Genomic DNA, 16,558 nt, shown 5'->3' with positions numbered 1-16,558 from the left:
AAGAGCTTACTCACTGGCCTTTTAAAGGGAGGGAACATGATTCAATGCCAGTGAGCAGGTCGCCACAATTCCATCGTATCTGTACTTGTTTGTCAGTTAAGCTAAATTGTCATGGTTCCTCTATAGTGATTCAGTCAGCCTCTGCTTACCTTGCCAGTCCACTAACTCTCCTGTCATTTCATGTCCTGCCACTACCAACTAGCCTGTGCTTTTTGCCCCTGTCCCTGTCACCTGATTCCCCACACCTACCTACCTACGAATTCCCCATTCACTGATTAGCTCCACAGTGTATATACTGTATATATTATATATACATTATAAAGTAAGTGGTGTTTTTGTCTGCCTTTTCCTACTCTCGCCTGCTGACTCACTCACTGTTCCCCCAGCTTGCCTTTGCCTGCAAATCCTTTAGATAGAGATGACTCTTTGAACTTTTATTAGTGTCGCTGAATCATGTATTTGAGTCTAGTATTTATCTGAGCTGTACTGTCAGTCTGAGCAAGGTTTAAGTGCACTGATGATCATTCCTGTAGGAAGAGGTGTCAAGGCAAGGTTTTGGCTCTGACTATTTACTTAATCAAGGGAAAATAAAATCTGTATATAGTGTTTATAAAAGCAAGAAAAAATGTCCTATTTTAATGGGTGTAATTCTGTAACCTGAACACTTTCCTTAACTGAATGTAGAAAATCAGCATCAGTTTGTGTAACACAACTACAATAAGATGTAGTTAAACAGACATACTGTATGAGGGTGACATTGAATCTACAACCTTAATGGATGTTTGGAGAGTTGTTATCATCACGGCTCTGGTTGAGACGAGCAACTTACCGGAGGCCCTGGAAGCCCTGGTCGGCCCGGGGGTCCTTCATTTCCCTGCCAAACATCAACCAGATGAAATTTTTAAACATGTCTGTGAAAATGGAAATGTTTATCACATACAGTCACATGCTAATGTAATCCAGTGATATGGAACTTCATTTGCCAAGCCTGAGGAAAAAAGACACATTCTGGATTCAGAGATCTGGTTTTCTTTCACTTTGATTCATAATTGCAATAATGAAAAGTCGCAAATGATTCAGCGTTTAAATAAATATTTATCTTTATCATCTTTATTATAGGAACTAGAGTCATTTTTTAAATTTTACCAATCTATCTTTGAGATTTATGATAAAACTGCATTTATGGGAAAAAAGTGTACAGATTCATTTATTACAGGCTTTGAGCCATGGTACTCAGCTAAACATTTTGAATATTTTGCATGTAAGTTAGCAAACATTGAGTTCTAAGTACGATATATAGCGTGCACATTCATCCACGGTATGCTGTATATAAAACCCAGGAAGATATACACTACAAATACACATTTAAATGGTGAAACACCTTACTTTTTCTCCTTTTGCTCCTGGTTGGCCCATTGGACCAGGTCGGCCCAAAAGCCCCTGCAAACAAAGAAGCATTCTTACAGTGACATCTGTTTTAAGCATTAACATAACACCTCCCACATTAAAATTGTTATGTACAGTAACCACAAAATGTAACTCCAAGTTATATTATTAAACAAAGAAAGAGACTGTGTATAAGATCAGGCCACACAAAGAACAGGGTTGTTACCGGAGCTCCAGTACGACCGGCAACACCAGGAAGACCGGGTGCTCCTGAAAGTCCCTGCAGGAGACATAGTGGATCATCTATATTTTCTTTTCATCTCAGGGCACTTTACATAGTGAGGTCTAGACCTTAGAGTATTATAGACAAAAACCCAACAAATCCTCCAAATAATTTCTATTTATATTTTAAATCAACTGGACTGTACTGTACAGCACAAGTGAAATAATACAGCACACAGAGCTACAGCAGCTACGTATGCTGTAGAGGATGAACTAGAAAATCTTTCTTTTCACTGCAATGGCTACAAGAATATGTTTGTATGTCCCTTATCTCCATACCACCCTTAAATATGAAGAAGCAGTGAACCATTCCATTATCTCCTGTGGGGCATTTGTGCAGCAACTCTATCTTCTGTTTTCTATAATTTTTCTAGAGATTGCTTTGCACTTGTTTTCTGTGATATTTCTTTAATCATTGCAAAGAAAAACACACAGACTAGTAACAAGTCGGCCTGTTAGTGAAGCTCTCCTGCCATTGCATTTCACTGCTGATAGTTGATCTATGAAATGCGTCTCAGTCCCGTTACAAAGTGTCTTGCTTTTTTTAAATTAACACACTCACACAGGGCAGGTTACATTCGTTATAAAGTAGCTCAGAGTGCAAAAGATAGGCAAAGTGCACACACAGCACTGTGAAAAGCTTTTAATAACTTTCAGAGTACAATACATTTACATCCCTTTAAAAACCCTACCTCTCAGTGTCACCATGACGTCTGGATTAATTTGTTTAGATTAAACCTTTGTCACTTACCTCATCACCTTTATCTCCTGTAGGGCCTGGGAACCCTCTCTCTCCTTTCACTCCCTGCAGGAAAACAGAGCCAATGCAGAGAGAAAAAGTGAACCATTATCACCAAGTATTAAAAGGCCTTAGACTAAAGGCAGATGGGTGCAAACTTCTTATAGCTCACAAGCTTGTTTCCCTGTGGTACAACATTGTATCCATAGCAACAACTTCTACAGTGAGCACTTAAGGGTGTAGAGAATAAAATGAGTTGCAGAACAGCTGGTTAGGCTTCTAGCGATAATCCAAAAGGCAGTTTATAAAGTGTTTGTCAATAGAAATCTCTGTATACTAGATTACACGCACATTTCAATAAACAGTATCATCGAATGAGGCTAATAGTTTTACCAATTGCTTTTTTTTCATTTAGATCCATACAAACAATTACATAACAATGTGCCTGAGTATATACTGTATATGCCTAATATTTTTTTGCCTACCTTTGGGCCTTCTTTCCCAGGGTTACCTATAGGACCCCTTATACCTGGATCCCCCTGTTTAGGATAAAAGGATGCAATAAATATTGGGTATCAGCATACAGGCACTCGAGGTGTGCTTGTACACTCAAGGAAAGCAACCTTAAAAAGAAATTTAACTAGTGTCATGTGATGCAGAGTATCACGGTCAGATAAACATGTTTATAGCAACTGTTCCAAATTGCCTGCCATGCTGATAAGTTACTTTTACCTTCTCTCCCACCATGCCTTGTACTCCTTGCGCTCCAGGGGACCCCTTCTCTCCCTTCTGCCCAGGCAGCCCGGGAACTCTCGTCTGGCACATGCTGCAGGCATTCTGCCAGCGCAGGCAGAGCAGGAAGCAAAAGTGGTGGTACATGTAAAATTTCATCAAGTTGAGCTGCATCAGTGAATTTTCACCATTGATTTTGTCACATTCTCTGGGTGGAGGTCCAGACCCGGGCTGACCCAAAGTGTTCTCTAAATGTCTGCAGAGCAGAAATAATGTGAACCCACCACCAGTGTCTCTCATTTAGGTGAGCGGTGAACTTTGTCAAACTCACTGACTCTGACATTTAGGTGAGAATCTTAAATATCGTTGTTTCTGATCCAGTTTAGGTATAGGCACTGCACCTTCTAGGAAAGAGGTGGCAGCTCTAAGTCGGACGGAGGCAGCAGAAGCAAGTATATCGCACCATTAAAAACCAGTGCTGAATTAAAAATGGAGTGAAAGACAAAATAGAAGATACTCTTGCACATTACTGTTGTGCAATTATCTTTTAAGAGTCCAAGGAAAATAGAAAGAGCATTTTACTGTATTTGAACATGCTGTCTTGCCTTGACTTGAATGAAAAGAAAAAAAAGCCAAGGTTTAGTGTGCTTCATTGTAGGTGTTAACAAAAGTGTTGAAAGTACTCATCAGAGTGCCACTAAGCATCTATGATGAAGGCTGCAAACAGTAGCTGAATCTAACAAAGCTCTGCAGTTGAAACAGGAAATTATACTGTACAACAACTGGCACCTGGCTTTATTTACCAATGATTAGTCATAAGAAGGCTTGTTAAAGGCTTGTATTGATTGTTAAAATTGAGGTCCATTAAGTATTACAGATGTAAAAGCTTAAATCTATCAGCGTGATGTCTTGCAGGTAAAAACAAGAAGCAAGGTGATTAATCTACTTCAGTCAATAGGAAAAAAAAATCTATAATTTACAAGGATTTTGATCGATTATTCCTATTATGAATGAGGACAAAAAAGTACTAGAACTTCCATTTTATTCTGTGCTGTCAAGTAATACAGACAAAAACGTACTTAACATTAATTTAGGCTTTGCAGAGCTGGTGAATAATGAACATGTTGGAACACAAGTTCAACATAAGAAAATAAATATATGTAAGTCTGTTGGTTTAGAACTTGTAAGAGCGTTTTAGCCTTCCTCCCAAATGCTCTAACAACATGAGCAAATTAAAGTATTTTAGTCGTAGTTATAAAAATAAGAGCTATCCTCCAAAATGTTTTTCTTATTTGGCTTTTATGGTTTTAGATATGAAACACATAGAATAGTGTTTGAACCTCTTTTAGCACATCAGGTTTCATAGTGCTGTAATTGATCAAACTTACTTAATATAAAATTATATATTAAAGGCCATGTTTTCAAAGCAACATGAGCATTTGTATGAATTTAATCGATAGGCTACATATACTGTAAGCTGTCATGGACTTTGTGACCCAACACAGATTACTTAGCATTTAAATCTATCTGCACTGGATAATGCTATTTCTGTATCTCAGACATTTCAAGACTGTAAAATTTAATTATAATAAGCAGGGAAGTTACATATCCACATTTCCTCTATTTGTCATTTGGTTACTGCTGCCCTTTAAGACTGATTGGTACAGTATTGAGTCCTCCTGTAAGCAGCAGTAGGTATAGGTAGATGTTTGTGTCTAGCATGCCGCATCCACAAGGAGGAGAAATAAATTATTAGTGACACCAAATCAAAAACTTTTTTATAATAGGAATGATTGCTGTGGACTATGCTAGTGTAAAATTCGGTTTGACTCTTCATGTAGTAGGAGGGACCAATCATTTCTTCACAAACCAGCCACACTGTGCATAGGGTTTCATATTTACCTACTAATCAGTCCTCTCTGTATTCATGTGTTTTGCACTGGTGTGGCATTTCTGTATTCTGTTTTCTTTATTGAAAGGCTTTATTAAACTAGTTGTCATACAATATGGCTTGATTGTGCATACTAATGAATGACTAAGCCTGAATTTCCTGTGAAATCATTAGAATGTATTTTCTACTTCTCCCAATCATCCTGATGGAGGCACTCCAGTACTTTTACTTTATCTTTACTACTCACTGACAGGATCCATATATTATTAGGATAGTGCACTTTAACAATACCAAACACTGATCATTCAGATGTTACTGTTTGTGAAAAGCTGTACAGTAATTATCATTAATTTTGAAGATAAAATACCTTAAGTAAAGCGCCCGTGTCTCCAACAATTGGCAAGGCAGTCTGTCAAAAAAAAAAAAAAAAAAAAAAAGAATTTAAAGAAATCCATGAAATACTGCTACAATATTCCACCAGTTACAAGTCTTGGAAATATTCTGCTGTTTGTTTGGTGTGACTGCATCTAGTAAACTGCTCATTAGTGTAAAAGACCATCTTATATGCCTTTAAGGAATTTGATTTTACCCCAAACATCTTTTAAAAAATTTCACTTTCAGTGTTTCATTTCTTATCTGCAACGCTTGAGGAAACAGTTTAATAACTTTGTTACCAGAGGACAGAAAACTCACATCTTCAAAATATTGTTGTTCTCTGGAGCTGAGAAAATTTTTGGCTTGCAGTCCATGTATTTTTAAAACATAAAGTGGGCTATAAATGGATTTCATGGGTTCTTACAACACATGAATATAAACAGGTTAGAATTTACAAGGCTTTGATGCAGAAGCTGCAACAGCAGCGGTTGTGTGCTATTCACACTACATCTGTCAGAATTATAGCAAATGCTGCTTACCAGAAACAAATGAAAAGACTAGAAACATGAAAACATGTGCTGACAACAGGGCGCTGCTAATTTGTGATAAACGGCAACATTTTCCTGAAAGTGATGCAGGTTAGAAAACAGTAGGACTTGTTGCTAATTGTCCCGGAACGGAGCTGCAGTGAACAGTGACTTTGATTTTAAGGTGAGCCCAGTAGTTCTCATTACAGATCACTGGTGCTGAACTGCAGACAGCAAAGATTAAATTGTCTTACTTACTGGTTCACCTGGAGGTCCGGCAGGGCCTGGAGGTCCTGGTCTACCAGGGGAGCCCTTTAATTGAGACAAAGAAAGGAGTTAACAACCCTCCTGGCTATGATATGAGGCAGGCATAAAGGGCTTTAACTTTGTTTTCACACCCATCTCAGATGGTGGAGATTTGTGTCCCGGAGCTGTGATATATCGTACTTTTTCATCCGCAGGGGGCAACTGACATTCTCTTATGCTTCCAGCCATATTTTATCTGTGGATGTGTGAGGGAGCGAATAAGAGTGGAAGGACAGGCTGATTTCTCACCTCTCTTCCTGGAACTCCGGGAGGGCCGGATACACCTGGGGATCCACGTGGGCCCTGAAAAATACCCAAACACACTGATAATCTAAACAATTTTGGTTTATAAAACTTTACAAAACTCTGCAATGTCTTAAATGTATTGTAAAATAATTGCAAGATTGCTGGCCACAGCATAAATGAGTGAAAATCAGTGACAATAAATTTGATCATTGCTTGTGTGATGTGGATTCAGAAAATGTTCCACAGACCTCAATCCCTGGTTTTCCTGGCTGTCCCATGAGGCCCTAAGAAGACATTACACATCTTGTTAACACCATCTGCCCTCTAGCACCCAGGATCCAATAAAGGAATTGTGTTAGACACCTTCTGCTCTATTGATTCTTTGTCTCCAACAATCCTGTATTTCAAAAATGAAAGCAGACTCACCATCAAATCTATGAGTTCAAACTAGCAGTGTGGAGCATATACAGGATGATGAAGGCAGAGTGCAATACACCAGCACCTCACATAATGGCTAGCATTTTCATCTGATGAATGAACACTGGTCCTAATAGTCAAAGAGGATCTCACTGTTTCAGTGTCTAAAGACAAGAATCTGAAGACATCATAATTTGAACTAAATAATGAATGGGAGATGCATAGACCAATCAATACATCATACTCACAGGTGGGCCTATGATGCTCTCTCCAGGTTCACCTTTTTCACCAGGGTCTCCTGGCAATCCCGGGACACCTCTCTCACCCTGGCAAAAATACAACAGCAGTCAGCCAGGCTTCGGTCACAGAGAGCTGCTGCACTGTGTGATCATGAAGCACACTCTGCCAGAACTCATTTTCTCTTTGTGTGTTGCTTAATAGCTTTAAGATAAGAAACACAGCTACATTCAAGGTTCATTATCTATTGCATATGAACTCATGCACGCGTTGTGATATAAAGTACCAACATCCCTGATAAGTAGAGCATCTTAAGTGCATTAGTTTCCAAAACTTCTACCAAGTTCAGTCTGATATCATCCAAAATCTCTACTACTTTTACTGCTTAGAGTTCAGTAAAATACAGCATGTGAGCATTTGAGTGGTATCAGCTATACCAGTGATTCCTAAATAATAGCTACAAGCTGGTTAACCACTCCACATGTCAGCAAACTTAACCAAACCACCTAAACACTGACAGTTCAGCCATATGGAAACACTGGAGGCTAACAGTGGCAGCAGTAATAGTGCTGAATAACATCAATCAAATGAACACATTTTGAACATGACAGGTGACAAGGCTGTGGGGTAAGTGACAAAAAAGGTTGGAAAACACTGATTTATACTACCTGAAGATAATTTGAAAAAAATCATTAAGTAAAACATACACTATAAATATCACAAATCTCTCTGCGGATGTTATCATAGTGTGCAGATGAGATGGTTGTGTCACTGTGCTTCCTACCTTGGGCCCGCGAGACCCTCTAGTTAGAGGCAAACCGTCGCCCTGTAGAAATAACAGGAAGAAGACACCAAAATAGAGATTCACTGTACATTGGTCAGCAATCCAGTTTGAGACCTCAGTAACAGCCCAGAAAAAAAGTGTTCCAGTGCTGAAATTTAAACAGGATATGGAAGCTACACTCCACAGTGCAAACTAATCCATGCAAATAATACAAGTCAAAAGAAGCAAAGAGTAAATCATTCATTATTCATTTGAAAGCAAAATCAATAAAGTTACATTCACTACTTGAGCAGATGCTCAGACCATCTGCACTGACTTCTGTTTATTGCTTTTTCCCTTTTCTTTGTCAGACATAACAAAGACCATAAAATGTTGAGGATGCATTTTTCGCCAGTGCCTCCAGAACAGAGAAGATGTTTGTAAATGACTACTGCTCATACAGTACATCTTTATTTGTTCAGCTGTTGAACTATGTATCAACACAAGAAGACCCTGGCCTGTTGTAAATATCCCCCCATACTTACACACACAGACCTCTCTTCCAACTGTGCTCCAATCTCCACAGTGCGAAAATACATTAAAGAGGTTTAAATACTTCTGCCTGAATGCAATCTTTCCCTTATTACTCTGCTCAGCTGAACACAGCACTCCTTGCTTGATGAGTGGGTCTGCTCCTGGGCTTAATGTTCAATTCAACATTTCCACACACAAACAAACATGATTGTTTAAAGCCATAGAGCACCTACAGGTGATTGAAGACCACAAGCGCCGTCATACAGGACGGAGGCCTCAACTGCACATGCACCGTCTTTTTCGGTTAAGCTATAATGAACATTTCTATATGCAAAGCCATATCCATTAAAGAGAGTGTTTCAATGGCTATAGGCTCCAAAATGGGAGGATAGGTGATTACCCAGACTGAAGTTATCCAGTGATGGATTACTTAATGGCACTGCATCTCAGTAATGGCAGCTATGCAGCTAGGGGAGCTAGTTTGCTTTAGCTTATCTGGTGTCGTTCCAGCTTTTTGGAGATGATATACTTTGTGAACTTGCTCAAACGTTTCTAGTTTTGTCAGATGAAACTAGAATCGATATGGTACCCACCATATATCCAGATCCAGGCTCTCCAGGCTCACCCTTGGGACCTGGAGGTCCTTGTGGTCCCACCACACCACCAGATTCCCCCTACAGACATAAATACAGTGTTCAGAAGTTTCTCCATAAACAAAATGTCTGATTGGTTTTATCACATTAACAATGCAAAAGTTGCAAAAGGGAGGTGGACAAGGAAGGTGCACACATGAATGTGTTAAATAAACTTGTACACTGCACTTCTAGTGTGCTATTACTCTTTTAGCAGCATTAATGATTCTTTTAGGATACTAATCCTTAATTCTATTGGATTGATTGTCTTGAAATTTTACTTTCAGCTTGTCCATTAATGATCAAAATATATCAGCATCCTTCTGTTCATGAGTCCATTAATGATCAAAATATATCAGCAGCTAGTCCTTCTGTTCATGGTCAAAAGACACTGTAGCACTTTATCTCTATCAGAATCATCTCAAACATTTCAGTTTTTGTATGTTAACACACAATATGTAATGTGCTAGTTAGGCAGAGCTAGGCAACACTAGCTGCTTCCTCTGGCCCCCACTCTTTATGATTAACCAAGCTAATTGTCTCCTGGCTGCAGTTACATATTTAGCATCCAGACTTTGTTTTTTCACATTTATTCACAGACTACCGCATGAATATAAACAACCAGAACTGCTTCTTGGATCCGAGTTAGCATCAATATAGCAAATATGACAAAGGAGAATTATAAATGTGAATGAATATATGTAGGAAGGCTAAGCACGTTAGGTTTATTTCTCTGCCCTGGAGTGTAACAGAGTGACTCCAGTGGGTGGGGAAGCCTGAGTACATCTTCATTTAATTTGACAAGTGACAAATCCCATCGAATATGCATGTCAAATGCGTATTTTTCCACTTTGAGCACCGTATTTGGAACAAGTCTTGCAAGAAGAAATTTGTGTTCAAATGTCACTATAGTCAGAGGCATCAAAGGCAGGAACACAAAGTTACAACAGGGCACACAGGCTGACTAATCTAAAATGTGTCTTCACATGTTGTCTAGCATGTTCAACCTGTGATAAAATATCACGGCGTCATCTGTTTTATTTAAGGTGAGAACTCGAGTTGAAGTTTACCTACCTTTTCTCCTTTCAGGCCATCTCTCCCCAGCACCCCTGGCTCTCCTGGCGAGCCCTGTAAATAGTGGTGTAAAGAGACACATCTATCACCAGTCCTTCATCTTTTTGCACACATTTATCTCCTCCTCCTCACTGCTTCAGCGGGCTGCTGTGTTCAAATATAATTTCCCTTAGCCAGGATTTATGAAATGCCTCTTTTCCCTCCCTGCTTTTGAATAAAGACAGATGCTCATTACCGAAGCAGGTGTGGAGAACAGATTGGGCCTCTGCCTCCATTCCTGGCATAAAGCTCTTAGATTTGCCTCTTTCCACTAATTAATTCTTAAATTTGATTACTGATCATCTGTGTAAAAATCCTGGACTTTTCTCCCTACTTCCTCTCTTCCTCTGCCTGCTGAGGTTTATCTGTTTATCTCTTTCTTTCATTCTGGCAGGCTGAGTTAGAGAGTAGAGGATATGACAAGGTGACAAATAAGGCAATGAGGAGAAGGGAAGGCTTGGCATGAAGTGCTAGTGTCTAGTGCCAATATACTTACTGGCTCGCCTGGGAGTCCTGGGAGTCCAGTGGGTCCAGGAAGGCCTTGCTTCCCCTGGCAAAACACAAAGAAAAATCAATACGTTGGGCTATTTTCTCCCTTTGTTTGGTGACAGAACTGTTGGGGCTTCATACAGTGTATCTGGAGGAACTGAGTAGTTTCAATAGTTGTTGAAATGCTGCTTGTTTCTTTTATGGTCATTACTGCATGCTGAGGATATCTTCATGACTGAGCAGCAGTTTGCATGTACATACATATTATTTCAAATAAAAGCTTATATTCTGGTTATGCTGCTATTCCAGACAAGCTCTTTATACTGTATGCATGAACTCTGCTTTTTGACTCAGTATTGTTTTTGTATTGTATACCAGACTGCACTAAATGTTACCATGGAAACTGAGCTTATGTCAAATGATAAAGACTAGAAAACATGTACACAAACATCATTGCCTGACATCTTTATATACACCCTTTTCATGACTAGGATAAAAACAGTATTCTGAACGTTTTATCCTCTCTGTCATTAATGATAAAAGCTTTTCATTATTTTTAATAAGCGTGCTTATAGTACATACAGTAAGCATTTCCTTGTTAAAAGAAAGTAATCATTTGCAATCACACGTTCATTCCACCACAGATATCCTGGTAATATTAAAAATATTACCATGGAAACAGAGCTTTCACCAAAACCAGCTGAAGAAGTGGCGATACAGTGTATTCAATGACATGTTAATTCTTCGATCTGCTAGTTAATATTGCCTTGAAACAACCGGTGTGACCAAATTTAACAAGTAACAACAACTAAGGATTAATAATTAATGAGGACAAACTCTTGCTTGATCAAAAATTCAGGGATTTTCTATATCATTCACCTAAACCTGAGTAGCCATGGTTTCCTTGCACCACAGTCACTGCTGTGGACAGATGTTTCTGTTATTTTGCCCACCTCATTTTTAGTAACGAGGTTAGATAGTTAAATAGGAGAAACACTGGAAACACCATCTCTATTTGACTATACAGTAGGTGTCACAACAGCAAAGAGGTAAATACAAAGACTCACCTCAGGTCCTTGATCTCCCTTTAGTCCCGGTAGCCCTACGTTTCCCTGTTACATTCCCAAAAAAGGGTGAGTAAGAGGAACGGGGGAGGTAAGAAAATATTAGAGAAAAACATCAGACTTTTAACTCAAGATGTTTATTTTTGTCACAATAACTCTAGAATACAGTATATAGAGATAGCTTTGATTTTGTTCTGAATTCAAGATAGAGTAGGACCCTTGAATGTCTCAGAGAAAGCTTCTGGATAAGGAATAAAGATCAACAAGAGGAAAAAGCGAAGGTCTACTTCAGCTGCAACAAGAAAATGACTCTGGTGTGTGACTAGGCCCACTCACAACAACTCAAAAGCACCTCTCACCAAATGGATATCTATAATCTCTGGCATGCTGTAGGGCCCCTTTCTAACCCAGAAATTACAAGTCGAAGAAAGAGTCTCTTCTACAATAAAAAGGTGTTGATCAACAGTGTGCATGAGTCAAACCCTGCTGTGACCTCTGAGGGCTACTCAAAGAGGACATTAAGGACTTTGGAGTTGTTTTGTTGGCAGTGGCTGCTGATGCTCAGGTTTTGGTGTGAGCCCAGAATCTTCAACAAGTTACCTTGAAGCCTTGCGGTCCTGGAGCTCCTCGTTCACCCTGCAGAAAGCGAAGAAGATAAAGAACCATCATTTTTCAAGACGTGAATAAAGAAAAGAGTCAAGTAATCAAATAAGCCATCGCTCTTGGGGGAAGGTTAAAAAAAATCTTCCTGAAGGACCTTCATAAAGTTGGCTTAGATACTGTGTGAAGCTTAAGAACATGGAGTATTTTCTTTAAGGCAGAAACTTAAAATAAATTACAACTAAAAAGGCTCTCCATGTAGTGTGTTTTATTCTTTTGATGTTTGGTCAATAGCTGCATCAGTAGCCTTTGTTATCTGCAAACCTCAAGTAGCTGCTGCTGTTTTGAGGACCAAACAGTAATAATCGATTTATTCTGTTCTGTTTTGGCTGCTTTTGTTGTTGGTAGATTGTTTGTTTGCCTTGACTGCTTGTACTTAATTGTCTTCAGCTTGTACGTTATGTATTCATTAAATAATAAAGTTAAAAAATTATTCAGTGCTTTACCTCTGCAGAGCACAAAAATGACACTGAACTGAACAGCAGGTGACGGTCAGTTGTTCTTTCTAAATCAAATGTTAATGCTCCTTTTGTTAAAGATAATTAAGAAATGGAAAATATTCGTCACACCGTGGTGTGAAACGCTGGAGGCAGTGTTGGAAAACTGATATAACTAAATTGTTTTTAGCAGAAAATAATAATGAAAATAAAAAAAACTGTTACCTGGTCTCCTTTTTCTCCTTTTTGCTCCCTTTCTGTCATATCATCCTGAAACACAAGAGACACTTCAAAGTCTGACTGAAGTGTACAATTTGATGAACCACAAACAAACAAGACACCATACACAAATAGTCTGAGGTTTATAATATAAACCGCTGCTTACAGTTCCAGAGAGCTGTCTTAATCCATGAGCTGTCATCACCTGGAAGTAAGACACAGTGTTCTCTAAATAATCTCCACTGATCTAGCAATTAATTCAAGTAAAAATACAAAAAGTTGAACATAAATGCTTAACTAGTAAAGAACAAATTACTATATGGATAAAAACTTCAGCTTTATAGCTTCAGTAAAGCTTGGAGATTGGGTGACAGGGCTGCTGGGTGGCAACAAAATGAAATGAAATGGAAGGAGAAAGGTCGGGACTAGTCAGCTACGGTGGATTGATACCTGGAATTACTACAGATGATGAGCAGAAATGTCCATGATAGCAAATTAAAGCAGAAATCACAAAGCATTTGAACAAACCTACATATTCTTCAAATCATTTTTTGTATTAGTTACACATCAAATCAAAGACCTCATTTAGACCTGGCATTTGTCTACATCATGGTGGATCTAATAAAAATGTAGGTGCAAAGACTGATGTCAGAGGTGTAAAAACAACTGATATGATCACGCTGAACACAAGTGCATTTTCAATTCAAATCTCTGTAAACACAAACTTCTCTAATGGCTTTTTCCTACCACTATAACACTAAAGAAGTTTCCCCTAAAACGCAGGTTTAAGAATGGCCACAATTATGTTTCAAAGCGCCCCCACACCAGGTGGAGCTGGAGCAGCGCGGTCACTGATGATACGGGCAATCACTTCACTTGGACTGCTCATAGTCACACGCTGGAGATGTAGCAATAGCAGGCAGGGCAGGCACATCTAGATACAACCTGAGATGAACAATAAAATATGGATGTAAACTGGACAAAAGGTTTAAAAGACCATTTAAGGCCTAGTGTATTCAAATCTGAGAAAAGCAATCTGAACAGCAAATCTAATTATCTGTTTATGGTCATCTGAACTCATTACATCTAAATGTCCTCAGACCCTTTGTATTATCCACTTTGCATTATATCCAGTTCAAACCAGTTCAGTCTTGGGTGGGTTTCAGCATACTGGTAAAAGAAGCAATAGACAATATAATGTCTGGGTGGGGAAAGTTATGGTGCCCCCACAGCACTTTTCCCCACTATTGATATTGGTGCCATTTGGTTTCTTCTTTGTTTCCCCCCACATTTAAGGGTTATTGTGTTTTTCTTTGTCTACATGTGCAGGCGTCCTTGTTTCCTGATTGATGTTTTCCTGTTTGTTGGTGGTGTTACTGTGTTACTATACAAATAAACATGACTTGAAGCGCTCTTTCCTCCTTCGGCTACAATGGTCAAAGTAGTCTTTACTGCGTCCCTTACTGTCTGTATAATCAGTCAGCCTTCAATCTGCAGTCTGCCCCCAAAGTAGCTGCTGTGATTTGTCTTGCCTCGGAATCAAAACAGTGCCTCAGTGCCATCAGCGCGTGACAATATAATACATTTCGGCCAGAATTTTGTCTCAGGAGCAGTGAAATACTGCACAGAGCTACTGTATGTGAGCCACATAACTTGGCATAACAGATTCAATTTAATAGATTATAAAACTCCATTGTAGGCAGCAATAAAACACAGGACAGTCTCAGAGCTGAAAAGACTGTTTTGCCACTTTAAAAGTATTGGGGGAAGTGATGGCCGTGCACGCCTGTAAGCCCACTGCTCCTCCCTGTCACTAATAAACAGAGGCACAAGAAGGTTTATGAAGGGAGGGTAATGATCTGAACCCTTGCTTCTGCTGTGTAAGGGAAATCAATGCTTAACTGCCAAAATTATCTGCCACAGGAAGCCAGAGTGCACAGACAGAGACTGGTACTAAATATTCAAACAGCCCCATCTATCAAATGACTAATGTTTCCCTCTCTACTATGTGCTGTAGTATACATCTCCTATATCCTGGGGGCCCACACCTCACTACACAACAATGAACACAACTGAGTATTACAGTTTTGATAGAACATTTCTTTATCTTGCGCTCCCAGCTGAAATGAAATTTAGGGCAAAGCAACAACTATTCAAACATAATTGCAAAGCAAGACCTCGGTGTTTTGAACAGCCATTAAAGCCGCCTACAGTGATATCTATTCTTCTTAAGCGGATAGACTTTTTGTTGGTTAGACAGAAACCAGTGAAACCAGTGGAGAGTGAGTGATATTTCCTCACAGTATAATTAAGATGTCAAATTTCGATATGAATGACTTCCTAACAAGCAATGAGAATAAGAACGAAAGCCATCAAACTTTGTTTCCAAGCTCACATCTGAAGCCTTCTGAGGTTCAATAGGCAGATCTCTGGAACCAAACCCATGAGGACAGAATCATTTAAATGTCAGACCCCTCACTTTGTGGCAAGTGGGCTTCAACACCATGTTTGTTGACAAGTTTTATACTTTCATTTTTATTTTTTTAAAGGGTACACACATTTGTCTTCAGAGTCATTACTGCCTCCTCACAGATCTTGAACTGATTTGTCACACTGTGTTTTGACGTTAAAATGTCCAAACAATGAGTTCTTTCATCCCAGCACCACCCACTCGGTGTCACCTTCAGTGCACATCAGACATCCACCATGATGCGATGCTTCCTCTGCTGTTATCTGCTTCTCCACTACACTTCTGCACTAACAAAATATTCTTGTCCTATAATTTACAATTACGAACATTATAAACAGGTCATGTGCTACTGTACACGGCTCGCATTAATTCACACTATCACTTTTTTTGTTGTTGTTTCAAGCTACCGATTATTATATCAGTGGATGATTGGTGGTGCAAAGGTGTTAATTTGATACTAGATATGCAGTTCACATCTTTCAGTGCCCATGCAAGCTATTTTGTGCACATTTCTCTGCTGTGTACGCTGCTAGAAAAAAAATCCCTCGGTGGAAGCCTGCTGCTAAATATCAGTGGGACATGAAAAAACAAGAAAGCACTTCCCCGGAGAAATTCAACACAACTAATCTCAAATGTCTTGAAAAGGCTGCCCTTTATCAACACTGATCAATTGTTTACACAGAAAGAATATTTTTTTTCTGAAAGCTATACTGTATATCTTAAGATGGAACAAATGTACATGTTTGTCAGTGAATGAAAATCGGTTAGAAGAAGCCACTGGGACATAAGATAGCAAAAGTAAATGCTGCACTGCTTCTCTCCAAATTTTTCATAGAAGCGAGCAGCTTACTGATTCACAAACATGCGACATTTTCCTGCAAAGAACCGATCCTATAATAATCTCTTTTGATATTCCTTTTAAAGCACTGATAAAACCCACAATGAACGATATTCTGTGAGATGAGCCTTGCCTGCTGTTACGCCCGTGACCTGGGCCGCCCCATGTACCTCGGTAGCAGGCACAGGTAGTTCCAGCAGC

At 39.2% G+C, this 16,558-nt stretch overlaps 1 protein-coding gene across 3 annotated transcripts in view; it reads right to left on the bottom strand.

Annotated features, from left to right (window-relative positions):
- The window catches only part of LOC109961871 (collagen alpha-1(XIX) chain), a 109,103-nt gene that overhangs the window by 19,711 nt on the left and 72,834 nt on the right, over positions 1–16,558 (bottom strand). For all 3 annotated transcript variants that reach the window (XM_020603043.1, XM_020603045.1, XM_020603042.1), the window contains exons 21-39: positions 13,216–13,254; positions 13,056–13,100; positions 12,334–12,369; positions 11,737–11,781; positions 10,677–10,730; positions 10,142–10,195; positions 9,029–9,109; positions 7,923–7,964; positions 7,150–7,227; positions 6,733–6,768; positions 6,488–6,541; positions 6,191–6,244; positions 5,398–5,439; positions 3,140–3,244; positions 2,893–2,946; positions 2,420–2,473; positions 1,613–1,666; positions 1,387–1,440; positions 830–874 (exon numbers count right to left, since the gene is read on the bottom strand). In XM_020603043.1, coding sequence (XP_020458699.1) covers positions 830–874; positions 1,387–1,440; positions 1,613–1,666; positions 2,420–2,473; positions 2,893–2,946; positions 3,140–3,244; positions 5,398–5,439; positions 6,191–6,244; positions 6,488–6,541; positions 6,733–6,768; positions 7,150–7,227; positions 7,923–7,964; positions 9,029–9,109; positions 10,142–10,195; positions 10,677–10,730; positions 11,737–11,781; positions 12,334–12,369; positions 13,056–13,100; positions 13,216–13,254 — 1,026 coding nt within the window. The remainder of the gene's footprint in view (positions 1–829; positions 875–1,386; positions 1,441–1,612; positions 1,667–2,419; positions 2,474–2,892; positions 2,947–3,139; positions 3,245–5,397; positions 5,440–6,190; positions 6,245–6,487; positions 6,542–6,732; positions 6,769–7,149; positions 7,228–7,922; positions 7,965–9,028; positions 9,110–10,141; positions 10,196–10,676; positions 10,731–11,736; positions 11,782–12,333; positions 12,370–13,055; positions 13,101–13,215; positions 13,255–16,558) is intronic.

The sequence above is a fragment of the Monopterus albus genome, unplaced genomic scaffold (genome assembly GCF_001952655.1).
Source record: "Monopterus albus unplaced genomic scaffold, M_albus_1.0 scaffold60.1, whole genome shotgun sequence".
NCBI classification, from domain to species: domain Eukaryota; kingdom Metazoa; phylum Chordata; class Actinopteri; order Synbranchiformes; family Synbranchidae; genus Monopterus; species Monopterus albus.
Note: the sequence above shows the minus strand (reverse complement) of the source record. Positions and strands in the feature narration are given on the sequence as shown.